At 45.4% G+C, this 26317-nt stretch overlaps 2 protein-coding genes across 4 annotated transcripts in view; both read left to right on the top strand.

The window, feature by feature from the left end:
- The window catches only part of thrap3a (thyroid hormone receptor associated protein 3a), a 52088-nt gene extending 34475 nt beyond the window's left edge, over nt 1-17613 (top strand). The window contains exons 5-13 of the mRNA XM_007906775.2: nt 1879-2754; nt 4686-5339; nt 6989-7161; nt 7979-8087; nt 8507-8591; nt 12098-12291; nt 12876-13071; nt 13823-13972; nt 15171-17613. Of these exons, the coding sequence (XP_007904966.1) occupies nt 1879-2754; nt 4686-5339; nt 6989-7161; nt 7979-8087; nt 8507-8591; nt 12098-12291; nt 12876-13071; nt 13823-13972; nt 15171-15401 (2668 nt within the window). The 3' untranslated portion in view covers nt 15402-17613. The remainder of the gene's footprint in view (nt 1-1878; nt 2755-4685; nt 5340-6988; nt 7162-7978; nt 8088-8506; nt 8592-12097; nt 12292-12875; nt 13072-13822; nt 13973-15170) is intronic.
- Nucleotides 17614-25689: 8076 nt separating this feature from the next.
- Nucleotides 25690-26317, top strand: part of sh3d21 (SH3 domain containing 21) — a 32914-nt gene continuing 32286 nt past the window's right edge. For all 3 annotated transcript variants that reach the window (XM_007906771.2, XM_042345505.1, XM_042345504.1), the window contains exon 1: nt 25690-25833. In XM_007906771.2, coding sequence (XP_007904962.1) covers nt 25830-25833 — 4 coding nt within the window. In that variant the 5' untranslated portion in view covers nt 25690-25829. The remainder of the gene's footprint in view (nt 25834-26317) is intronic.

Genomic DNA, 26317 nt, shown 5'->3' with positions numbered 1-26317 from the left:
TAAACAATTGCCTATATATATGCATATATGTGAAAAGAGAAGGGAGTTTCTCCCAGTGTCCTAACCAACAATACCCCTTAAATTATTTATTATTTCACAGCTGTTTGTGGGCCATTGATGTTTTGAAATTGACTACTGCTTTTACCTGCAAATATACAAGGAATAAATATCCTTGAGAGTAAAATCCTGTGTTTTGAGATGTTTTGACAATATAAGGCGCTATATCAAATGCAACTATTATTATTATTATCCCTATTGATTCTGACAGGAGATCTCTGTGTCACCTCATTTTAACTATTGGTTCCAATTTTAAGGTTAGACAACACTAACTTGCATTTATATAGCGCCCTTCACGCAGGGTAGCATCCCAGAGAGCTTGACAGTGGCGGAGCACAATATACCACAGAAGAGTGGAGTACTATCTAACCTGTTAGTTCCTTTCATTATTTTCAATACCTCAATCAGATCACCGTGCAATCTTTTCTATTCTAAGCAATATAACCCAGTCTACCCAGATTCCTCTTGGCTCCTTTCACCCAAATACTACTGAACCTTTGCTGGAGACTCTCCAGGCAGCTACACTCTCATGTGAAGCAGTTCAATAAATATCCTTTAAACATAAAAACAGACACTGGTGAATTTGAGAGAGAGGCCAATGCATCACAGACTTCATTCATAAAGCGGGAACATTAGCCAATTAGCCTCCACAAAGCATATAAGTGCTGCTATCTGGTATTATACTCAGTCTGGAATAGTCAGATAGGAAACCGTGTTACTCTCCACTTACACTGCTCTATCCCAATCCAGCAATGTCCACAATGTAGCTGCAACTCTTATGTCCACAACTGTTGCATCAACTGCAATCTGATGAGTTTAACTTCCGGTGCTTCCGCCTTGGTGGGGGAGGTAAGCAGAGTCTCCCTGGAGCTGAAATATGCTTGGCAACGGATTATAGGAATTGAGTCCACGTGTTCCCTCACCCCGCAAGATAGCAATCTTGCAGTCTTGGTTCTACGGGCAGCTTGCCTTCTGCAGCCTATCGGCCATTCTTCCTTCTGGCAGCCAGCAAAAGTAGAGTGGACTCTGCTTTCTTGCGATTAACTAATTTGACATTGTCTCATGGAAGTTGCTGTTTATTTGCTATTGGATCTTTAGCTTCCACTTGTCATTGATGAGCCATCCAAGCTATTCACTCAACAGCAGTATTGCTGTGGCTTTGCCAGCATTTCCTCAGAGCCAGTTCTAGCTTAGGCAAATTTGCAATACAAAGCAGCCCAGTTAAAATGTGTGCAGAATTAACACAGGGATACTTAAAGTGTAGTATGGATCTGCACAACACCAGAAGCATGATATAACTTGCTTCCATCACTGTTTGGTTTGCTTCCCAAGCTAAAAATGTCTCCCTTCCAGATGGTCAGAAATACAGCTCCCGGCTGACCAAAAGAACAAACACATCTCCCATTTGTTCACACATGGAATAAATGCAGGGTTATAACCATAAATTGAGACATCCATGTTAAAACTAAATGAAACAAAATGTCTAAGACTGACTGTCTAAGAGTAACTGTCTAAGAGTAATGTCTAAGAGTAACTGACATTACTCCAATTAACAAGTTGACATCAGGTGCTCCTGCCAAGTTTTTCTGACGTTCTTTTTGCCAGGCCAGATCCAAGAAGACCCTGTTTACCGCCTCCTTTCTCTACCCTCCTAACTTACAGGAGGATAGTCACGAGATGGTCATTTGACATCTGACAAGTGGAAGGTTTGAGCAGTGGTGGTGGGTCATGAACAGTCTCAAATCTCAAACAAAAGTTTGAACTGAAACTTTTAAGTCATTAAATAAAGCCCTGATTTAGACTATTTTGTTTGTTCCTCAGCCCCCGTTCCCGCTCCAGGTCGTACTCTCCAGCGCATGCCCGTGAGCGGCACTACCCACGGGAGCACCAGCCTCGGGAGTTCCGAGGGCACCGTGGCTATAGGCGGCCGTTTATCCAGCGACGGGGACGGGGCTACTACCCAAGAGGGAACTGGAATAACCGCGGAGGATATGGTAACTATGGCAATTACAACCATTACGGCGGATACAGACCCAACTGGCATAATTATCGGTCGACCTACAGCCCCCGGCGAGGGCGCTCGAGGTCTCGCTCTCCCAAGCGCAGGTCTGGCTCCCCGCGCTCCAGGAGTCGCTCTCGATACTCTGACAAATCGTCGTCCAGTGGATCGAGGAGGTCTTCGTCGTCGAGGTCCCATTCCTCGCCTCGTCGCAGCCGTTCACGATCTTCCAAACAGCGAAGGAGGAAGAGCAAGAAGGAAGCAACTGCTTCTCAGGCTTCACCTCAAGCCGCTGAAGACCAGGAGAAGGTGTCGGGTGAAGCCAAGAATGATGATGGTGTTGTGGCTGTGCCTGGGAGCCTGGCCGCCAAACGCAGCGACTCGTGGAAAGGCCTGATTGCATACGACACCAGCCCAAAACAGCCGAGTGCAGCCCCACGCTCCACAGTCGTGCTGAAGACCAGCCCCGCATTACAGCAGAGTCCTTCAATGTCGGGGGCAGGGTCTCGTGCTGAGCCCCACCAGAGCCCACAAGGCCACAGCCCACCTCCACAAATCACCTTACATCATAGCCCTCCTTCACCTGATCCAAGCCTGAGCCCGCCATTGGCCAGTGCTCAAAAGGAGGAGATGCATCACGGAGGGTTGGGCTTGTTCATGGATCAGCCAGTTCCAACCATTTCTTCATATTTAAAGAGGTATGTACAGCAAAGGTTAGTACTGAATTCTTGGGAATAGTTTTCGACATCAAGGGGGCGCATCAATCAAATTGCTGTAGAATATCCGCAATTCCTGATGTTCAACCAACTCCTGTGGCAGATTGGATTTGTAAATTGGAGAATCTTAAAAAGATCCAACACAGAAATGATGGCCAAATTGGCCCACTGTGCCTTAAATTGCTGTGCAGTATATTTGTACCCAGTTTGTTTACTCAGAGAGTGAAAGGCCAAGGATCCAAGCGCAGCACAGAGCCATGACTGAGAGGTGAGTTTCCCAGAGACAACCCTTCTGCACACGCCTTGAGCACATCAGTAAAGAAGTATTAACAGATGAGGGATAAAAGGTTGAGAGGTGACCTTATAGAGGTCTTTACAATTATGAGGAGTTTTTGAAAGTCAAAAGGGAGAAATTATTTCCACTGGAAATAGGTGAGTCAGTGGCTAGAAGCATTAATTTAAGATATATAGCAAACGGGCAAATGGGGAGGTTAAACAAAACCTTTTCACTCAGATTATCGGGAGCATGGTTAAGGCAGAATCTATATTACCTTTCAAAGGTGAACTAGATAAATATCTAAACAGTCAATTATAGAGGTATTGGGAAAGGGCAGGTAAATAATAATAATAATAATAATAATCATTGCATTTGATATAGATTGGAAAGGGTTGCTCTTTAAAAGCGTCAACCCAGATACGATGGACCAAATGGTCGTTTGTACCTTAATATCTATGGTTCTATGGCTGAGCAACCTAAACACACAATTGTGGGCTGGAGTAGTCACCACTGTTTTGGAATACAATTGATCACAAGTGTCATTGTAGGGTGGTTACTGTGATGTTGATGCCTAGCTGTGAATTCCGCTAATGATGCTTCTCTGCACCTTATGCAATTGCTTCCTAAGAAGGTGGGAAAAGTCAACGAGTGTAAGTAACCAAGGTGTTTGAGTAAGCGTTGGGATAAGTGACCAGACACCATGGTAAATTATAAAATGAATAGAATGCTACACGATACAATAGACACTTTGTTATTTTTTGTGCTAACCAATGTAAATGTCAGAATAGTAATTCGCTAGAGTTTAAGACTGCTGTATTAGGTGTTCAAAGGGTATGATTATTGCTAAGAAACTATTTGAGAGCCCCATTCATAAACTGATAAATCCCCATTCATAAACTGATAAGTCATCAGTCAATCCATATAACTAGTCACTCAATATCCTGGCTATTTGAGTACTTTGTACTTTCTTTGGTCAACTCTGATTGTAATCATTTGAGCTATTTCTCTTGGGGTGATGAGTTATCAGAGTTCCACTGTATGTAAGGTTAGAGTTGAAACTTTCAGGAATGATGCTTTGATTAGCTAATGCACCATCAATGCTTCTCCATGTAGCTTGGTTAAGACATCCTATGATGTTTAGGCACCATTGCAAAAGTTTAACTTCATTAGTATTCATTGGAAGCACTGATTGAGTGGCTGAGACCTGTATGGGGGCCTGATGTTAATGGTCTGTACACTCCACTCAAACAACCTAGCACCAAACACAAAGGTAAATCTTGTATCTTTATTGTAGAAATAGTGCTCATGAAATTCTGAGCAGAACCATTGGATGACATATTGGATTATTTGTGACTAAACACCTGCCTCACTTAAGTGCTAGATATAGTAATAGATGGAAATGAGACAGTTCAGTGATCTTGTAGTGTTTCTTTCCGATTCCCCAATTGTGTAATTTGTTGTATTCGTTTGTGTGTGTGTTTGTTTTTGTGCTTATTTTTAAATGCAGGTTTACAGAGGAGCAGAAAGCTCAAATCTTAATGCAGAATAGGGACAATGACAAAGAGAAGGAAGCAAGAGGAGCAGATTTAGAGAGGGCTAAAATGGCCAGTGCTTACAATAGGGTTTCTGCTTACAGCATGGCGAAAATGGAATTCTACGTGAGAAATAACGCAGAGAAAGGCAGCCAGTCCCCAAAGCGGTTCAAGAGCGCATCCACGGAAGAGTTTGAGAAACTCTCAAAAGCAGAAGCACAACACAAGTTTGGGTTTGAGAAAGAGGAGCTGGAGGAACAGGACAAGAATTACTCAGCCAAGAGCCAGAGGGGTTATGAGTACGATGAGGAGCCCAAATTCCGGACCAAAGTGTCCCTTTCTGCCATTAAAACACAGGAGAGATATGAGGAAGAGGAGGAGGAAGATGAGAATGGCAGACTGTGCAAACGAGATGAATTGAGTTATTTTACAAAGCACATCACTGTGTCCAACGACAAGTACAGGGCTGTGAAAGAGGAGGAGGAGGAGGAAATAATTCCTGAGAGATTTAAAAAGGAGGAGCGCTTTCTGATAAAGAAAGGTGATGTGAGCAGATACCGGGAGTTGTCACCTGAAAACCTTGTGAAAGCGTCCAAGTATAAAGAGGGCCGAGTGGAAAGCCCCCCGCAGCGCAAGGGCTCAGACATCAAAGAGCGGGAAGAGAGCCCGCCAGTGCTCACACCCGTGGTCCCCATTTACCGTCCACCTGAGGTGACATTGAAAATGGACCCTGTGCCGTTCAGCACCGGCATTCTTGGGTATGTATTAGTTTGAGCATTTTGGTTTTTCTTTTGGAGGGTGGAAGAGACTCGTAAGATAACTGTTCAGTATTTCAATTCAAGGCTGCTGGTCTTGTCCTATTCCTCATCCATATGCTGCACTTTGGTGTCATCAGTATCCTCCAGTTGCTATTTGTTGGCTAATGAGATCGACTATAACTGTGCCACAAGCCTCAATTCTAGAACAGTTGCTCTTCTGCCCCTTTGACTGCCTGGCATCAAGTCCCGTTTGTAAAGCCATGTTGTTTGATTCTCACCAGCACTTTTGTGCCTAATACTTCCCAGAATTAGGTAAGCAGTGTGCATCCCACCAGGAAGGGAATGTGCAATCCATCCCAGGCATGGAATTTCCATGCACAGGTAGCATGCATTTATGGAACTCTGTCTGGATACTCTTTAAGTGCAACGATGGGTTTCCATGTCAGACACCCAGTTAACTGCAATACCATTGTTCCGGTTGCTCTGGATATTTGACCTTGATGATCTGGTTGATGCTGAGCCGAGTTTCTGAACTCCACATGCAGTCCATTGGCAAGACTGTCTTCTTTCCAGCCCAGTTACGCTCGTATTTCGTTTCTACTGCTGCTAAAACTCTTATCCATGTTTTCAGATTTTTCTGTTGCTCCTCTCGTCACTTCAACTGCTCCTTACTTCAGAATCTTCACTTGATTCAGAATTCTACAACTTGTGTTCTCTCACACACCCAAAGCTCCAACCAATAACTTGCAACACTTCTCACTGACCGATGCCTATTCTTGATAATGTCGCAGAAAGTTCATACCAAAGTTCTCTTTAGATTCAGTGACCATTTACAAATCGTCTGCCAAATTTTAAGAAGAAACTGGGATAGTCACTTATCAAAAAGGTTGAGAAACAATTTACTCAGATGATTGAGGATTTTCGTCCTAGTTTTCAAATCCCTCCACAGTTATGCCATCCTGACATGTGTGATCTCTGGCTACACTCTGCTTTCTGACTTTAATCTATTGCTTACACCAACCACTTTTCCTTTGCTCCATCATCATTTTGTAACTCTGTTACAAAACGTCTTAGCTTTATTATCTCACGCCCTGCCATCAAAAACATCCTTAAAATTTATTTCTTGAATCATTTCCATTAAAATTCATCTCTTTGGTCAACATTTTTTAATCTCTCATTTCCCCCCTCGACCTGCATTTGTCAATCATTTTGACCCATTCTTTTATGCGAAAGGTGTTCTATAAATCCAAGCCTTTGTAATGCAATATATAACTGTTTATCTCTCCCCCTCCCTCTCCGCCCTTCCAAGTGTCTAGGATTCCTCAAGCTTAGGCAGTGCTGCAGCCATTTGACATATGATTTGTCTATGATTCTTCTCCTTTATGTGAGGAAAGCCACTTGGGTGACGGATTGCAAGCCAGTTCCAAGACAAGAGGGTAGTTGTGGAATCGTAACCCAGCACCTCATTTTCTTCAGGAAGGGAGAAAATTGGACATATAAATATAAAGCTCAGCAAAGCTATATAGATGACTGTCTATTAATGATACCTATTCCACATTGATGTATGAACCCAGCTCAGCCGTGCACTAGTATTGCTGAAAGATCTGTTCTGTGGACCCTGTGCCCCTTATCTCTCTGTTTATTTCCAGCTCAACCAACTTCCTATCTCATGAGCGGCGGCTCAGTCGGGACCTTGTTCATAAACCCAAAAAGGATCAGGAATTCCGTTCCATTTTTCAACATATTCAGATGGCTCAGTCTCGTCGCAGTCCTTCAGAACTGTTTGCACAGCACATTGTGACACTGGTCCATCACGTCAAAGGTAAGTAGCTAACGCACTCCAAGGTGCCAATGATACATCTGGTGGTATTGAAATAGTTTGAAAAACTAGTGGCTCAAAGTCCATGCCGCAAAGTCATGTAAGGTGTGAGAAAGTGCCAAAATGTCTGACTGGGGCAAGTGAAGAGTCTGATTTTGTGTTGCTCTTACTAAGAGAGAATCCCGGAGCCCATTTCAGTTACCAACATCTACTCAGTGCCTCATCCAGTAAACATAATTTACATTTATTTTACTTTAAAATTAAACTGTCACTTATTCACACGTTTCAGTGGGAAATTGGATCAATATTCAGATGCAGCAGGAAAGTCGAGCTTCAATTTTTGCATCAATTTTTTAGTAGTGCATGTTGTAACAATGATTGGTATTTTACTTAAACAGCACAAGGTGCAACAAGGAAAGAGAGTTAGATGGCGGGAGGAGAGAAATATACGAAGAAAGGGAGACTTGAGACCGACTAGACACTGCAGGAGAGAGAAAAGGGCTGACCTTGTGTGGGGAACCCTATGAGGATGAGAGCATGCTTAACACTGTAGAAGGTGTTGGTTAGCACTGTATGTTGCATTCCATGTATGGATATCAAACTCTATTGTATTAGTCTTGTTTGTTAATTGAATCTGTGTTAGCAGCGGTACCACTGACTGTTTTGTGACTGACTCTGTTGGTGCTGTGTTCAGTGCATTTGTTTGACAAATTTTCTTTTTCTTCAAGCAGATGTTCCCTGCTCATTGTTTGATCTTGTACAAAACAGCATCTCTCTTGTAAATTTCTAAATTGGAGGCTCTTTTTTCTCCTGATTCTAGAGCATTACTTCAAGTCTGCAACTGTCACATTAAACGAGCGCTTCACAATGTACCAGAGGAGAACGGCTCAGCAGGAGCCTCCCAGACAGCAGAGCCCAGAGATCCACAGGTACTTACACTTTATGCCGTTCTGTTAGAGGGAGGGATGAAGGAAGGGATGTCCAATGAGATTCAATGCCAGAGAAAATCAGGCTCTAATCGTGTCCTTGGCTGCTCTTTCAGCTCCATTAGTGACATTTGGAGCATGAACACTGTGGAGTCAGGAGCTCTGCTTCTATTATAAATCCTGCCCATCATGGACCTGCGCTCCTACTTAACTATCATACTGGAGGGGTCCTGTCCTTACAAAGCTCTAGAACTACAAATGTCACCTGGGAGTGCTGTAGTAACAAGGGAGAAATGTCTCATTCCCTGGTTTAACTTTATTTTTGATTAGCACACCTTTTTGTTTTAATGGAATCCCTTTGATTTATCCCAGTGATTTCCCCCCACTAACTCTTTCCACAATTGTTGCTCATTCTGTTTAAGGAGAATTGATATTTCGCCCAGCTCTCTGAAGAAGCACATGCACCTGCACGATGGTATGAAGAGTCCCCAGGACAGCAGTGGCAAGGTGACTGGAGCCATTAGTTATGAATTGCCGCGGTTTCTTTGCCGTGTAATGCATGGTTGACGGCTGTAGAGTGACAGTGCTTTCCTTGTTTGCGATTTCTCCTGTCTTAAGTTTGTGTTTTTCTTTTAAGGCCCCAAAACAATTGTTCTAAAAACCGCTCCAAAGTATTTAATATTGTTATGTTAACCTCACCTCTGAGGTACGACAGATGCTGTCAGATTCTGTTGAGGTGAGATTGAGAAACGGCAAGAAATATTTGGGAAAAAAATACTTTAAAAATGTACAAATAAAAAAAGTCCCGACAGTGGTGGATGCAAAGGAGCTTCTTTTCTGATTGTGCTGTAAGTATTGACTTTTAAAGCAAACTTTACTTTTCTCCAATGTGCTTTAACAAGCCTGTCCAGCACCGCTTGTGTACACATTTACCAGCATTGCATCCATGGATTATAAGGTGGGGGAGGAGAGGTATAAAGATTTATAGATTTAAAGGAGCTTTAATTTGTGTACATGGCACGTATGTTAAATCTGTTTCTGGAGGGGCCATCCATACTATTCACATGCTATGGTAGGCTGGGAGAGTGAGTTATGTGTTGGTGCAGTGATGCTAATGTTCTCGCAGTCAGTCTTTCAGTGTGCTTTTAAATCTGAATAATTTTTATTTGTTCTAGTTCCACTTTGGTCAAAATATATCAAGCGCTTCATTCAAGTGCTTTGAAATCCAATGACTGCTATAAAAGCAAATATGGAAGCTAATCGAGACCACCAACGATCCACACAAAGAAGCAAGACCATTAATTTTTTTGTAGGATTTTTACATGTGGTTAAAAGCAACCTGATTGCTTGAGGCATTGCGTGGCGTTACTGCTGTATTGTGACAAAAGATCAGCAATGCACCTACCTGTATAACTGACAATACTAGCTGACTGATAATCTGCCTTGTGATCTTGTGGATAGTAATTGATTGTTTGATGTTCAACGTCTGTTTGACCTGTGGCAGTGCCACTTGCAATATTGTCCAGTCTCACTCTCATGGCTAAAGCACATCCCTTTGTTTTTACTTTATTGTATAAATTGAACAGGATCCAATGATAGGATGATTATTCAACATGTCAGACAATTAAGTGTTTAAAAGTGTTAAAATTTTAAGTGTTTAAAATAAGACAGTATTTGATAAGGCGAACATTAAAAGGCTGTTTCCACTTATTGGTGAGTGCTAAACAAGGGAGCATAAATGTAAGATAGCCAGTAGCAGATCTAAAAGGCAGTTTAGAGAGACTTCTTTACACAGAAGGTGTTGAGAATCTGGAAATCATTGCCAGTGACTGTAGTTAAGGCAGAAAGTATCAACATATTTAAAAAGAAACTTGATGCATACTTGTGGAGTATAAACACTGGTGAAAACTAGTTGGGCCAAATGGTCCTGTTTCCGTGCTGTGACATTCTAAATCATTCTATTGATCTCACGAGGCAAATGGAATCTAGATGTGTCTGGCAAATGGCTGGCATAGCTTGTGTGTGTGCACGCCTGCTGTCAAGAGTCCTCTCATGTTTGTGACTGTAAATATAACTAATTCTTTAGCTCCTAGAATCACAAAATCATAGAAGTCTTCAACACAGTACTTGGCCGTTTGGTACCACGCTTCCTAACTCCAGTGCCCCAGTGGGGTGTTTTAACAGGTTTTCCCTGTACTCTCTGTCTCTTTCCCATACCTTCTTATAATTTTTAAGCACTTTGAAACGTTTTGATGACATAAGGCGGTATAATCAAATGCAAGGATTATTATTTATCGTTTTCCTTTTGAATTACTTTTCTAAGTCCCTTTTAAAAGCTATTACAGGTTTTGCTGGAAACTGATTTTGGTTGGACAATCAAGCATCTTTGTCAAAAATAAATAATTGTCTAAATCTCTCCCTTTTTCCAAAATCCTCAGAGAAGTTCGGGTCAGTCCTTAGGCCTCACAGGGAAGCCAGTAATTCCCTTCATTCTAAGCACTCATAGCGGTTGTTCTAATGGGCCTGTTCTACGTTAGTATGGTCAAAGGGAAGGGAGCCAATCCTCGACAATGCAGAGTGAGGATGTAGCTCAGTGGGATTGTTTTCTTCAAGCTTAGCAAGTAACTGAAGCCCATTGCATTTCAACACAAAATGAAAAAGCTCTCAAAATTCTTTTTTTTCCCTCCCGTCTCACGAAGGCCCTAACTCGTGTTTGGGAATGGTTCTGAGGGGCAGCTGGTCAGGAGTGGGAACTCCTAAGATTGGCTAATAATTCAGCACAGGCCAGAGATCGAACCAGGGATTTTCTGGATCAGTATTTCAAAGTGGGCAGTGACTTTACCAGAACCCAAGGTTTTGAACTGGTCTGTATGTGCCCTGAAATCTTAGCTTGTCGGACACCTCCTTGTTCTAGATGTGGGCCTCTTCTACTTGTGTTATGTTGGATTCTCTCTCCCCAGAGCAAAGGGGCTTTAGTGACAGATGTGCAGCCGCTTTAGCAGATTGAATGGAGTCTTGGGAAGAGACTATCTGGGTATGGTTCAGGGCATTCACTCAGCAAGTTACTTTGTTTTATGTCTGGTTTCTTGCAACTCCCGACGTATATTGGAAAGCACCGGAATTGTGCTGAAGGCTGTTTTTCATCCATTTAAGCATTTGCTTTTAACTCAGCATAGATATCAGACATATTTGCTCTTAGCATCTTTACTCTGGTCCCGGATTCTGGTGGAGTCTCTGATCTACACTGTTGATTGCTTTCATTATCTTCAAAATGTGGATCGTACAAAGTGGCTCCCTACCCCTTTATCACAACACTGGTACTGTGACTGCAGAGAAATGTTTTTCAATAGTTTTTAGAATAATCTAATGGGGTGCATGGGACATTAGCTGGGCTTCGTGCGGAGGGGCAGCCAGGCTGCTAATTTGAGGGAACCGCGGCAAGAGACAATGGCACTAAAATGATCAAACGTTAAAAGCAGTCAAAGGAACAGCCTGTTTACACTGTCTTACAGTGACCACAAGGAGCTTTCTGGCTTTGTGGGTGTGTTTGTGTGTGTGTGTGCCCCTGTGGCAATGGGAGGGGGAAGAGCTTTGAGGCAGGCAGGGGTTGCATGTTTTAACATTTTTCGTGTTGACCTTTAAGTTCTTCTCAGTTCAGTTGTTACACTTTGAGCAAACAGATTGCAATATAAATAACACTTTGATTCCCACAGCTCAAGAGCAGCAAAAGTCCCGAATGAGTGACTGTCTGACTGACTGACTGAGGACTGACGGTCCACGCTCACAATGCATGTTCAGTGTATCCTGATGCCACACTTTACAGCTGTGGGTAACTGACTTGAGCAGATAGGAAATAGGATTGTACATATCATTCTGAAACCTAGATATCCAAATCCTCAGGAACCACTGGCTTATCTCACACTCAGTCAAACCACTCCCTCTGGTGTGGGTACATTGGCGTATCTCAGCACATCTCTCCTTTCAATGTCCTTTTGTTCAATGCTTTCTTACAGGGAGAAGGGAAATTGAGGGAGGAACCTACTGATCTCAGACTTGATATTGAACGGCGCAGGAAATATAAAGGCAAAGAGGGAGATCATAAAAAAGATGGCTCCAAAGTATCAAGAGATTCCAGCCATTCCCGGGAGCGTTCAAAGGAAAAGTCTGGAAAGTCTTCCAAATCAAGCAGGGAGTCAAAGAAGCAAAGGTACTGCTCAGTACTCTGGTATTAAACCTGACTGCGTCATATATTCCCAGATCGCCCACAAATATACAGTCAATTCACTTTACAGTATATTCTGTGAAGCGCTTTGAGACGTCTAGAAGACGTGAAAAGCGCTATATCAAATGCAAGGATTATTATTACAAATAGAGATGTTCTCACCAGTACACAGCGATAAGCATAAACAATGTACTCACAGTTAATACAAATATACAATATAGCCTTGAATGACAATAAGTCACTAAAAAGCTCCCAGATCAGTACACACAGCACAGTCCTTCCTGGTGCTTTAATTGCTGTATTTTCCCCTTCTCTCTTCCCCGGCCCTTTCCCCCCAGATTGTGCGAGTGCACACACATGAAAGCGCGAGGTTAGGGTGGTCTTAGTTCAGTTGTGGACTGGGGCTAGAGTTGCCTTCCATTGTATCTCCTTATTTCTCCCTTCTACCCATTAAAAATAAGTGTGGGTTGGAATGTTGATCCTAGCTCCTGAAGATCAGTTGCTCCAGCGTAGCCTGTGCTGCTGTCTTGCTCCACGTTAATAGTTTTGTGGAATTTTTCTCTCTGTAGGAAACGTAAAAAGGCTAGAGCTCGATCCAGCTCCCCCTCCTCCTCTTCCTCCTCCTCTGCTTCACACGAGGGCAAAGAGGAGGGAGATGAAGAGCGTGAGGAGCGAGAGGAGGGGGCGTCAGTCTTTAATCGGGCTCGTCTCGGATCGAAGGAGTTCATTGGCCTCCCTGGGAGAAGCAGAGCCCGTGGAACCTTTGTAAGTGGAGCTGGAATGTGTTTGTGCTCTGCGAGTTCTCGCTTAGTGCCAGGAGGAGGCTGTGTTAGCTGTGGGATGGATCATGTGGGTCGGTGCCTGTACAGCATGCCTCATCACAATTGAGATTTACAAGACTTCAGGACCAGGGGAGGTGATCTTAACATTGGAGCTAAGCTAGTGACATCAGACTGCGGGTGTGAGAGCTTGGGATCTGCCTGGAATCCCATGAAAACAGAATTGATTGGGATGTTGGAAGATGGGGTAACTGGCTATGGAGAAAAAATCGAGATTGGATTAAAGAGGCAAAGAGCTGCCATGATCCGATGTATTGATGGAGTGGTTTTAGCGGCCTGAAATCTTTACAGGCTTCCTTCTACGTTCTGTTCTCTCTCCCTCTCTTTACCCCACCACGGACCATTCACTCTTTGATCTTTATTATTCTGTAGCTCTAAATAGAAACATCTGAATCTAATTGCCGTAGGGAGGGGTGAAAAATACCTGTTTCATTCTTCAAGCTCTTTTCAAGCACAGAGAAGAATTGAGATGTTGAAAAGGTGCTGTTGGGTAATGCAGAAATGTGGGGGTGGAAGGGAGAGAAGAGGTGAAGGTGTGCTACTGAGTCTGTTCGGGATGTAGCTGAGTGAGTGGAAATATCATTCACCACGTGCAGTGATGAGGAGGTGACCGATTCCAAGGCTGGCATGTAAATCAGTGAGACTAACTTTCCCATTGGATCTTTCTGCTTCTGCAGCAGTTCAGAATAAGAGGCCGAGGATCAGGCAGGGGAGCTCTCCCAGGTCCCAGCAACATCGGTAACCCTGGCAATCAGACCTTCCCAGCTCGCCCCCGTGAAGAAGATTGGGACCCGAAGTACACGCCTAAGAGCAAGAAGTACTATCTGGTAGGTGTGGCTAACTGAGCAGTCGTGAGCACATCTAACAATCGAGATGCGCTGTGTAGACCAGGTCTGTGCTGAAGTGGGTTATCGAACCTTGGTCTGGGGCTGAGGTGGACTGAATCGAGTCCCCACAATGGAGTGCTTTTTCAACCAGATTAATTGGCCTCACCATTCACTAGAATAATACCAAAAATGGGTGTTTTGATCTATGTAGAGCTGAGAGAAACTGAGATCTCCGTGAGTGTAAACTACCTTCAGTAGCCGAGTACAGGCTGCAGACTCCAGGTGTGTACCATGTGCTGCCATTCTTCACCAAGATTCCTGATTTGAGTCATGCTACGGGTTAGAAGAGCAGGAATTACCGAACCAGTGATGGAATAGAACTGACAAGCTGAGGAGAGTATCATTTGCTGCAGGACCGCGGTGGCTCATCCTACCTCAGTGTGCTGCTCAGTGTATCAGGGACGACAAGGATTCTACCAGCATTCCATTTTCCGGGAATAATTCTATGCCAACCAGACTGGTAAGGCTGGCATAGCAAACTCCTGGAAAAAGATGACTTGGAGGAAGAATTCCTACTGTGCAGGGCACTACTGTTCATTTATTTGGGAAAGTGGATGACACCCAATTCATATCATTCAGAACTCTGCAGTTTGTTTCCTCTCCCATAATCATCTCCTTGCCCGGCTCCACTGGTTCCCCATACCCCAGAGGTTCGAGTTCAAGATCCTCATCCTTACTTTTAAATCCCCCCGTGGTCGACCCACCCTACCTTTTGTGACCTTTAAATCCCTGGCAAAACAACAACAAAAACATATTGTATTTATGTAGCACCAACACTCCTGCTCCATCCACTTGGCACGCACTGGCCAGCTCCACAACTGCCACCATCACCAGTCAGGCCTTTAGCTTTCCTGCCCCACTCTCTGGAACTCTATCCTTGACGGATTCCCTTCGATTTGCCCCTTCCCTCCAAGGTCCATCTCACACCTTCCTCATTGACCACTCCTTCAGTCATCTTCCTCCTCCCACTCTTCCCAAATCCAACCCCCAGTTCGATTGCAAACCCTCCACTGTCTAGCGCCTTGGGACATCCTCCCAATGTGCTGTTAATGCAGTTTGTTGTTGTTGAAAGGGCTAAACATGGAGCAGATTGAAATGACTGAACTCACCTCAGTGTGTTACTGCTCTTCCACTGCAGCATGATGATCGCGAGGGAGACCGAGACAACTACTGGAGCGGCAAGCGGGGCCGGGGCACCTTCCTGCGTGGCAGAGGCCGCTTCCTGTACAAAAAGTCCAGCCCGAGCCCTAAGTGGACGCACGATAAGTACCAAGGCAGCGGTGAGGAAGAGGAGGAGGAAGAGGAAGATGGGGAAGTGGGCAACATCGCAAACGAAGATGAGAAAACACCAAGTACAACAGAGCAGTAGGGAGGCCGTGGCAGCGGGAGAGGAGCTAGCCTGGGCACAATCTCCTCATTAGAATCAATTGAACTGTGATCCTGTGTGGGATCTCCATGGAGTTTACAGCGCAGTCGGTTATTAATTGTAGAGAGTGGGGGGAGGCAAAGGACCAAAGTTGTCTTTAATGCAACCTAGCATAAAATCTAATTCATCTGTCGATACCGGATAGAAGATTCTTCCTTTACTTCACAGCCCTACCCACCCATAACGCCGTTTGGGGGACGCCTTTTTTACTATTGCATGATGGTGCGACCTCTATCCACCTGAGCCTGCAGAGTTCCCTGTACCGCCAGCCGACAACCTGAGCGCTGGAGATTGGACCCAGCCAATGTGGGTCTCAAGCTGAAACGCTCTTCAACGGGGAGTCGTTGGTTAGTGTCCTCTGGAGACCCACGTGGGTTTAATGTCCCCAAGATCCTTGACCCGCACTGCACCAAGCGTCCCCAGAGCTAGTAACTCCTCCTTTTCTGTCAAAATTCCCCTTGATCACTCTTCCTCCCCCCCCCCCCCCCCCTCCCCCGAATCTTTGTGTCTCTGCTACAGCTGTTTTGCGCTGGAATGTAACCAAATTAAAATGTTTTATTTCAGGAGTAGAAAGTTTATAGTTCTTGTTTTTTTAAAAAAAGTTCTCTCTCTATCCCAATCCCTCCAGTGGTGATGAGTATAAATAGCAGAGGGCACAGCCTGTCTGTAGCACAACACCCACCCATCAGACCGGGACCTGTGGTGGAAGGGGGTGAGAAGCACACTCTGTAGCTCAGGAAAGAGAGACAGACCGTGGTGGCTAGCTGTGAAGGAACATAATCGGGTGCAACTTTTTTCCTTTTATTGATTGCTGAGTGAAGAGAGAGACAAGGGCAAGTTTACCCTGAATGTTGGCACTGTTGCTGACAGGCAGTCTCTAATCTGCTCACTGGAGTAAGACTGTACTCTGCTCCCCAGGTCCACGTTAGACTGGCCCCAGAGAAACGTGTGATTCTGCCAATCGGGTTGCCCCCAAACTGCTCCAGACCCTGAGATGTGTGTAACTCCTGTGTGTAAAGTAGTTGAGATATCAGGCTGGGGTAAGAAAGCCAGACTGCCGTACAATAAATACTCATCAGTTTCCTTTAAACCTCCAGTGATTGTTATCTGAGTGTTAATTCAACATTTAGTCAAAAATACTAAACTCGGAGCCATGTTTTATGTTCAGATTGATCCACACTGGGTCAACAGTGGACAACAGCCTGACACTGCACACTCTGACCACGTTACTGTCAGAACAGAGAGGCCCTGAGATTCAAGACCTGCGCTCCTCTCCACCTGTCCACGAACAAAATCCCTTTTTTTTAAAAAAGGTGAAATGCGGAGCAAAAATACATTGCTCTGACTGATTCTGTGTGTGAAGCAGTCCTGTTCAATGCTGACCTGTCAGACCCCACCCACAAACAAGCTACGCAGATTGCCAGACTTACGTATAGCCCCCTCTCCCCCACCCCCCCAAAAAAATATCATTTAAACTCATTTTCCCAGCACAAATCTACGTCTTGCTCTTTTTTTTGCTTCCTCTCCATGACTGTTTCTACTTTGATGAGCTTTTCTGCTTGAGGGTGTCACATACGAGTTACAGCCTATGACAAAAATCAGGGCCCTGACAAGAGGAGGAAACGTCACACACGCTCGCTCCTCCATCTCTGCATAGTCAGACCTCAGCGAGTTGCTAGTCTGATCCACAATTGACTCCAGGAGCAGAGCCTGGGGAAGAGGGTTTAAGTGTCCAGACCTGGTTGGTGTTGACAATCTGGTCTCTTGCTCCCCGCATCGCATCCCGCTCCAGTTTTGTTTTATTTTTATGTTTGTATTAAGAAAAATACCTGTTTCTTAATGTAAAAAAAAGTGACGTGTGCTCTTTCATTGCAATAAAGCATTGAATTTTTTTTTATACATAGGAGTAAATGCTGTTGAGGGGGAGCACACAGATGGGGAGGTGCGGGTGCACTTATTTTTGTAACTGTTTTGCTGGATGCCTTATCTCAAACAGCCAGTTATTCTGAATTGACCACATTTTTATCCTGGCATTTACTTGTTAATATTTCTCTCCCTGGCGTTGTCATTTTCAGCCGCGTTCTCCCCTCAACTTGTAGTTCGGCTCATGTGAGAAGCATCATGTTTGATTTTAATTAAATGCTTTTGTGCCGTCCTTGTCTTGTCAATCTATTCTATCTCCGCTGCAGCCGGTTTTAAAAGGGAATTCCCATCCCCGCAGTCGGGAGTGTTTAGTCTTAAAAGACAATCCTGTCTCTAATCTTGCAACCAATCTTAAAGGAATATTTCCTTGGATTTGATATGACTGGTATTAATAGGCAATCTTGTCCCCGCAATCAGGTTTCAGTCTTAAAGGGACATTCCTGTGCCTGCCTTTCGTGCAGTCGGTCTTAAGGCGACAAATGTACCATTCAATAATAAGTTTCCATGGTAATTATTTGACAAGTCACTAGAGCAAGCAAAATCTGTACAGAGGAGATAACAGCTTTAGTTCAGCATGAAAAGTGCCTTGCTGTACCCCAAGGAGAGTGGGAGATTTAATTGCAGACAAAATCCATCAGGAAAATAATTTGTTGCATCAATTCCACTTTGTCTGGGCAGCTTTTTCTCAAAGGGGTGTCGTGCTGTTCTTGTCCCTCCTACTTTCCGTGTCACCTTTACCTCTCATCAATATTGTTCCCAGCCTCGCCTCTCACTATCCTGGGTTCTCACTGTCCATGAATGAAATGGAGAACAGCCTCTCATACAAAGAAGTTACTCGTCACATCAATCTATGTAGACAATTGAATAATAGGCGTCACCCCGGCTTATTGATAACACTTGCCTCTGGGCCAGAAGGCGGTTGGTTTAAGTTCCATGTCAGGAGCTTATAATCCAGGCTGATGCTCCAGTACCACGCTGGCGAATCGCTGTATTATTTGACATGCCGATCTTTTGCTGAGGTGTGACTCTTGGGGAGGGGGGGGGAGGGTATAAGTGGGGTCTCATTGGAGCTAATCTGAGCCAGGTGGGTCAACCATACTCCAGGGCACAACTGCTCACGCACCACTCAGCCAGGCTCATCATTTAGAATTGAAGGAGTGGACTTAATAACAATCTTTGTGTTTGACATGGTGTTTTATCAAGTTGATGAAAGGAATCCTAAATGCTTCACAGAATTTACTATGGAGCTTTGGCAAATATGACAGCCACTCTGTGCACAGAATCCCACAAAAAGCCATAAATGTTTTGTTTGAAGAATTGTTGGCCAGGACACCAGGAGAAACTCCCTTCTTGACATCCACCTGAACAGGCATCCGAGCATCTCATCTGATACAACAACAACAACAAATTACATTTGTATAGCTCCTTTCACATCGGGAGGACTTCCCAAGGAGCTGAACGGGTAGAGTTTCGGACCCGAGCCTGGGGTCGGGGAGGATGGAAGGCAGGGGGGGAAGCAGGGAAATCAAAAGCACGGTCAAAGAGGAGGATCTTGAGATGGCTGTTGAAGGTGGCAAGGTAGGGGGCGAGGCGGAGGGACTGCGGGAGGGAGTTCCAGAGGGTGGGGGCAGAGTGGCTGAAGGTCCTCCCGCCAATAGTGGAGTGAGCGAGGTGGGGGACATGAAGCAGGCCGGAGCCTGCTGAACAGAGGGAGCGGACAGGATGGTAGGGGGTTAGGAGGTCGCAGAGGTAGGGGGGGGGAGCAAGACCATGGAGGGCTTTGAAGGTGAGGACCAGGATCTTGAACTGTATCCACTGTGTGATGGGAACCCAGTGGAGTTGGGTAAGGATGGGGGTAATAGGGTTGCAGAGCCTAGAGCGGGAGAGGACACGAGCTGCAGTGTTCTGGACGATCCGCAGCCTGTGGAGGGAGGAGTTGGTGAGGCCAACAAGCAGGGAGTTTGCATAGTCGAGCCTCGATGTAATGAAGGCGTGTATGAGGGTTTCGACAGCCTGCGGTGTGAGACCGTGTTGGAGCCGGACGAAGTTGCGGAGGTGGGGGAAAGCAGAACAGGTCATAGTGAAGATGTGGGGTAGAAAGGATAGTTGAGGGTCAAACAAGACCCCAAGGTTCCAGACTGGCTTAGGAGGTAGAGTATGCAATCATGGATGGTGATGCTGTCAGCGCCTGAGGTGAGGAGGAGAGCCTTGGTCTTGTACATGACGTGTCTGACAACACAGCACCCCACCAGCACTATATTGGACTGTCAGCCTGGATGGAGCTCAAAATCCTGATGTGGGGCTCAAACCCAGAAAGTTGTTACTCAGAGATGAGAGTGCCTGCAACTGAGCCAGCTGGGTCAGTGGGGTACAGGTTTCTTTGCACTCCCAACAGATATTTCTAGCTGGATATCAACAACAACAACAAGATTGCGTTTATAGAGCGCCTTTCACGTCGGGAGGACGTCCCAAGGCGCTGGACAGTTGGGTCGGGCCCCGAGCAGTGGGGAAATGGTCAGGGTGAGGGGAGGGAAGGGAGGGAGCGAGGAGGGGGTAGAGAGTCAAGAGGGGAGCTGAAGTCAGGAACCTCACCAATGGCTTGCTACCACAAATTGGCTGCCGATTTCACCCACAAAACACATTCCACTTTACAATATATCTTGTGAAGCACTTTATAAAGCTTGCATTTAGTAAACGCCTTATCATATTGTTGAGATGCCTCAAAGCGCTTCACAGAATATTCTGTGAAGTAGATTGTGTATTTTGTGAGCAAAGTACGGCAACCAGTTGCACACAGCAATGTCTCTCTTTGGGACGTCCTCCTGAAAGGTACAAAATCCAAGAATTATTATTATAACTGACACAAAGTTCAGTCCTGTGTTGCTCAGCTCGGGCTTCTGAGCTGATGATATTAACACCATAGGACTGATTACCTTGCCACAGAGAGGTCACAGTTCCGGGCTGATTCTGAAGCTGTAGCAATTGTGAACTCTGAATTGGATGGTGGTTTTCCACTCGATTTTTAATTAACAGAGTCCACAGATGTTCCCAGGACAATCTTACTAAAGTAACGAACGACAACAACTTGCATTTATATAGCGTCCCTCACGTAATGTAGCGTCCCAGAGCACTTGACAGTGCGGAGTACGACAAACAGTGCGAGCAACGTGGCTTCAGCTGTGAGTGACTTGACAACCCTGACCCTAGAGTCCTGACCGAAGTAGCAAACAGGAGGTGCTGCTCTTAAAGGAGGCTTCAAAGCCGATTGGGGGAAATGTGCTGAGGTCTGAGAAATGTGCCTTGGGGTCGGCTGGTTCACAGGGCCTGAAATAAATGCGGGTTGAGTGGCAGGGCTTCGGGAGGAGATGACCAGGACCGCTTGTGCTGATTCAGGTGTTGCACTGAACTGTAGAAGCAGGGAGCATTCTGTCTTGGTCCTTACTAAAGATAGTTTTCTCACTTGCATATCTGACTGGTGTTGGCTTCTACCTTAACAGCTGCCATGTGTACGCTACAGTATTATTTGTGACAATGCAGTGCCCCACAATACTGAACTATCAGCTCACATCACAATATGAGGTTTGAACTCGTTGCCTTTCTGAGCCAGAGACAAAAGGCTACCAAATGTACTACGTCTGAATGGTTATGAGACTTGCTTTAAGGAGTGGCTTTAAGGTATTTATGTAATATTTTCTACATGCATTAGTTCAATTGTATCAAGTAACTTAGCTCAGTCTAATTCAGTTGGTGGCACTATCCTACGATAGCACTGAAAGCTCAGCATTGTCAGAGATCCTATCTTTTGGGTTTAGTTGAGTTTTCAAAAGTTTCCAAAGGTACAATTTGTTTGTGAATGCGAGAGGATGTTTGTGGGAAGTATAGGTCTGGCATTTCTGGGAGTACTCTTAAGATAAAGGAGCGATTGAGCAATTCTGTAGTTAGTGGTTAGAGCACTCATCTCGCAAGTGGACCTGGTTTCAATTCCTGGCAGTGTGAAACATTGGGCAAGTTTCCTTACTCCACACGTCTCAGCAGTAAGTAGGAACCCGGTTGATTGGCGGATCGCTTTTCCAGAGGCAGTAATCCCTTCAAGTAAATAAATAAATAATAATTTGGTCACTCAATCCCCGATTGTTTGTGGGACGCTGCTGTGCGCAATTGGCTGCCTTGTTTTGCCCACAAAAATACAGTCAATTCACTTTACAGTATATCCTCTGAAGCGCTTTGAGATGTTTCGAAGACGTGATAAGGCACTGTATCAAATGCAAGGATTAGTATTATTAGTTATTATAATTCAACAATTTGCATTTACATATCGCCTTCATGCGGGGCAGCATCTCGGAACATTCAAATTCACTTTTTCTGGGTCCTGGCGCTGGTGATGTGGAGGAACAAGGCTTCTGTCTGCCTATCAGTGGGGAGGGAAAGGGGACGTGGAGGTCACTATCATGTTTCACATCTGCGCTTCTCTTGGAAAATTGTTTTGCACAGAACAAGATGCTACAAACAGCAGTAAGGTTAGTGACGAATATATGTGGGGGATTATCGAGCCGGACATTGGGAGGAACTTTCTTCTCTTTTCAAACACTGTCATGGTATCATTTGTGGAGTCCTGTAGCTCAGTGGTTGGAGCACTCGCTTTGCAAGCGAGAGACCTGAGTTCAATCCCAGGCAGAGGGCGAAACCTTGGGCAAGTTTCCTTACTCCACACAGAGCCGAATAATAATCCCTCCAAAACCAAAAACAATAATAAATTGGTCATTTTCAATCCACGACTGTTTGTGGGACATTGCTGTGCGCAATTGGCCGCCGCGTTCGCCCACAAATATACAGTCAATTCACTTTACAGTGTGTTCTATGAAGTGCTTTGGGACGTCCTCCCGACGTGAAAAGCGCTATATCAAATGCAACGATTATTATTATTATTATTATTATTAACATCCACCTGAACAGAATGGATCTCTGTTTCATCCAAATGATAGCAATGCAACACTCCAATGGAGCAACAGCCGAGACTGTCCTAATATAGAGATTAAACCCACAACACAGTGTATGGTCACATGAGTGTTACATAGATCCTGATGCTGGTGCTGTGAATTATCATCTCTGGGATTTGGGTTTTGATCCACATGAAGCTGACTGTACAAGTTGTTCTATATGAAATATTTTAGTTGCTAGTCATGGAGTCCCATAGCGTAGTGGTTAGAGTACTCACCTCGCAAGCGAGAGGACCCGGGTTCAATTCCCATGCTGGGCAAAACCTTAGGTAAGTTTCCTTACTCCACACGCCTGGTTTACCTCGCAGTAAGTGGGAAACCGGTTGTTAGTCCATTGGTGGATCGCTTTCCAGAGGGTAATAATTTCACAAAATAAATTTGGTTATTCATATCCACGACTATTTGTGGGACACTGCTCTGCACAATTGGCTGCCACATTTCACCCACCAAATACATAGTCAATCTGCTTTACAATATATTCTGCAAAGTGCTTTGAGATGTCTCAATGACCCAATAAGGTGTTATACCAAATGCAAGGATTATTAGTCTTAATTATCATAAAATGTATGGGCCGAAGGCATAAAGACGGACTTATCTGACACCAAACCAGCAAACTGGACCTGACTGTTCATGCTGATAGTAGGGGCCTGAAATGGGTCATTTTTCTATTCCTCCATAAAAGGAGATAACAGAGTTAATTCTACAATATTTTTTAAAGAATTCCTGTGGAAATGTCACAGGAACACAGTCTATTTTACAGGGTGCCCTCAAGTCAGGGTAATGTGCAATGTCCAGTTAACAACAACAACTTGGATTTATATAGCACCCTCCACGCCGGACGGAGTCTCAGAGCGCTTCACAGTAACGGATCCCGGGGCCGAGCGAGGGGGAGGGGGAGGAAGGTGACCAAAGGCACGGTCAAAAAGAAAGGTCTTCAGCAGAGACCTGAAAATAGGAAGAGGGAATAAGACGAAGGGAGTGAGGAAGGGAATTCCTGGCAGTTCACCGCCAACTGTGGCTCGAGCATTTCCACAGCGACCGCCATTCTTTGACACGCACAAAAACGGCCTTCTACTCCAACATCATCTTGGAGGCTAAACACAACCCCAAAATCATTTTTTCCACGACCCACAACCTCCTCCGTGCCCCCCCTCAGGCCTCCTCAATCTTCGTATCAAATGTCAAGTGCGAGGAGGTCATGGACTTCTTTTCAGCCAAAATTCACAACGTCCGCCAGGCAGCCTCATCCACCTGCCCCTTGTCACCCACCACCAACACCTCTCCGTCCCCCTTACCCTCCCTATCATCAGCTCCTACCACGACTCCCATCCTACATTCCTTCCTCCGCATCTCTCCCTCCTCCCTCTCACCCACCATCACCTCCATGAAACCCACCACCTGCGGCCTCGACCCTCTCCCCACCAACTCGCTGGTCACCCTGTTCCCCCTCCTCTGCCCACTACTGGCTGATGTCATCAACCAGTCCTGCTCCTCCAGACCAGTCCCTGCCCCCTCAAAACTGCTGTCATCACCCCCCTCCTCAAAAAACCTTCGCTAGATCCCTCAAACCCCAGCCACTACCGCCCCATTTCTAACCTGTCCTTCCTCGCAAAAGTCCTAGAATGCGTTGTTGCCAATCAACTTCAGGGACACCTCTCCTCCAACTCTCTCTTTGAACCCCTCCAGTCCAGTTTCCGCCCACAGTACAGAGACTGCACTTGTGAAAGTCACAAACGACATCCTCTCTATCTGTGACCAGGGCTCCCTCTGCCTCCTTGTCCTCCTGGACCTCTCCACGGCGTTCAACAATGTTGATCACGCCATCCTCCTCCACCGCCTTTCCTCCGTCATCCACCTCAGTGGGACTGCACTCATCTGGTTCAAGTCCTATCTCACAAACCGCCAGCAGTACATCTGCACAAACGGCTTCTCCTCCCACTCTCACCCGGTCACCTGCGGGTACCCCAAGGATCCATCCTTGGCCCGCTCCTCTTTCTGATCTACATGCTCCCTCTTGGGGATGTCATCCGCAGACATGAGGTACATTTTCACATGTATGCAGATGACACCCAACTCTATTTTTCCACCTCTCTTTGTGACCCCCTGTTCTGCCTGTCAGATCTCAGGGGCTGGATGAGCGCAAATTTCCTTCAGATGAACGTTGACAAGACGGAAGCCATACTCTTTGGCTCTCATCAACATCTAAAATCTCAAGTTTCTCACCTCCTCCACCTACCCGACCTCCCCCTAAAACTCTCCGAACCCGTACACGACCTAGGAGTCAGGTTCACCCCCCAATTATCCTTCCACCTCCACATCCGGTCCCTCACCAGCACCGCTTTCTTCCACCTCCGACACATCATCCGTCTCCGCCAATACCTCTAATAATGATAATAATAATAATCTTGCATTTGATATAGCGTTTTTCACGTCGGGAGGACGTCCCAAAGCGCTTCACAGAACACACTGTAAAGTGAATTGACTGTATATTTGTGGGCGAACGCGGCAGCCAATTGCGCACAGCAATGTCCCACAAACAGTCGTAGATTGAAAATGACCAATTTATTATTGTTTTTGGTTTTGGAGGATTATTATTAGGCTCTGTGTGGAGTAAGGAAACTTGCCCAAGGTTTCGCCCTCTGCCTGGAATTGAACTCAGGTCTCTTGCTTGCAAAGCGAGTGCTCTAACCACTGAGCTACAGGACTCCGAAAGCCGCTGAAACCCTGTCCATGCCTTTGTCACCTCCCGGCTGGACTACTCTAACGCCCTTCTCGCCGGTCTCCCATCCACTACCATCCATAAAATCCAGATCATTCAAACTCTGCCGCCCGCACTCTCACCCGCACGAAACTCCGCTCCCCGATCCCTCCCGTCCTGGCCAGACTGCACTGGCTGCCTGGCCCAGAGTGGATCAACTTCAAGATCCTCACCCTTGTCTTCAAATCCCTCCACTCCTCTGCACCCCGACCTCTCTGACCTCCTCTCTCCTCAAAATCGTAATTCTCTTCCCAGATAACAGGAACTATTTCTCTCTCCCCGCCCTCCATTCAGATTTCGTAATTAAAAATCTATCAAGAAATACCTTAAATATTTACGCCAACAAGTGCAAACTGGACGGAACATTGGGGGCTGAGCTGCTTGGGGGTTGCTGGGTGTCTTGAGAGACTCGAGACATGTTCTGTCTGTTTTGAAGACAGTATCAGCCAGGCAACGACAATTTTAAGCTGGCTACAGGTTTCCCTAAACCTGTCTCACCTGTTTGTGCAGCTGCCTCCAGGCACATCCCACGTCACACTTTCTATCTGGTTGTTTTGCAAGAAATGCTCTATAGTGCAGTCAGTTGCGGAACTTTTCAGTCCAGTTTTGACTTGCATCCCGTACCCTGAGCAGTGCTTTGGAAATGCCGTTGTGTTGGGAGCCGTGCTGATCCTCCGGAGAAGAGGAACAACCATGGGTAAGCGGTCCAACTGGCCAAGAAAATCAGGTAGTGAGTAAGACTGCAACAAAGTGCAAAAGGTACACCTGAACTGAGGAGAGGTCGAGAGGTATTGAGACTATATCCTCAATGACCTGGAGGAGATACAAGGTACTAAACACTCTACAGAAAGAGCTGTGGTGTCTTGGCTTAATTCCATATTAATTTTTAATTACATTTTTGCAGAACAAAGTGCTCTACAACGAAACTGAGTGTGTTCTTTTAATGCAAGGATTATGGTTATCATCATTATTATTATCATCAATAATCGTGCCCGGCAAAGGGCTTAAACATGTCTGAATCGGTAGAGGTTTTGTCCTGCCTTTCTATCAGATTGCAACGAGATTTAACCATGATTCGTGTGATAATTAGTAAAGGTTGTTTTGGTGGCTGTGGTAATGCACTGCCTGCGCAGGCTGGGGCCTGAGACAGATCTTGTTGACATTGTTTTGCTTCAATCGAG

Source organism: Callorhinchus milii, unplaced genomic scaffold, assembly GCF_018977255.1.
Source record: "Callorhinchus milii isolate IMCB2004 unplaced genomic scaffold, IMCB_Cmil_1.0 Scaffold55, whole genome shotgun sequence".
Classification (NCBI taxonomy): Eukaryota; Metazoa; Chordata; class Chondrichthyes; order Chimaeriformes; family Callorhinchidae; genus Callorhinchus; species Callorhinchus milii.
This window is presented reverse-complemented; position numbering and strand designations above follow the sequence as displayed.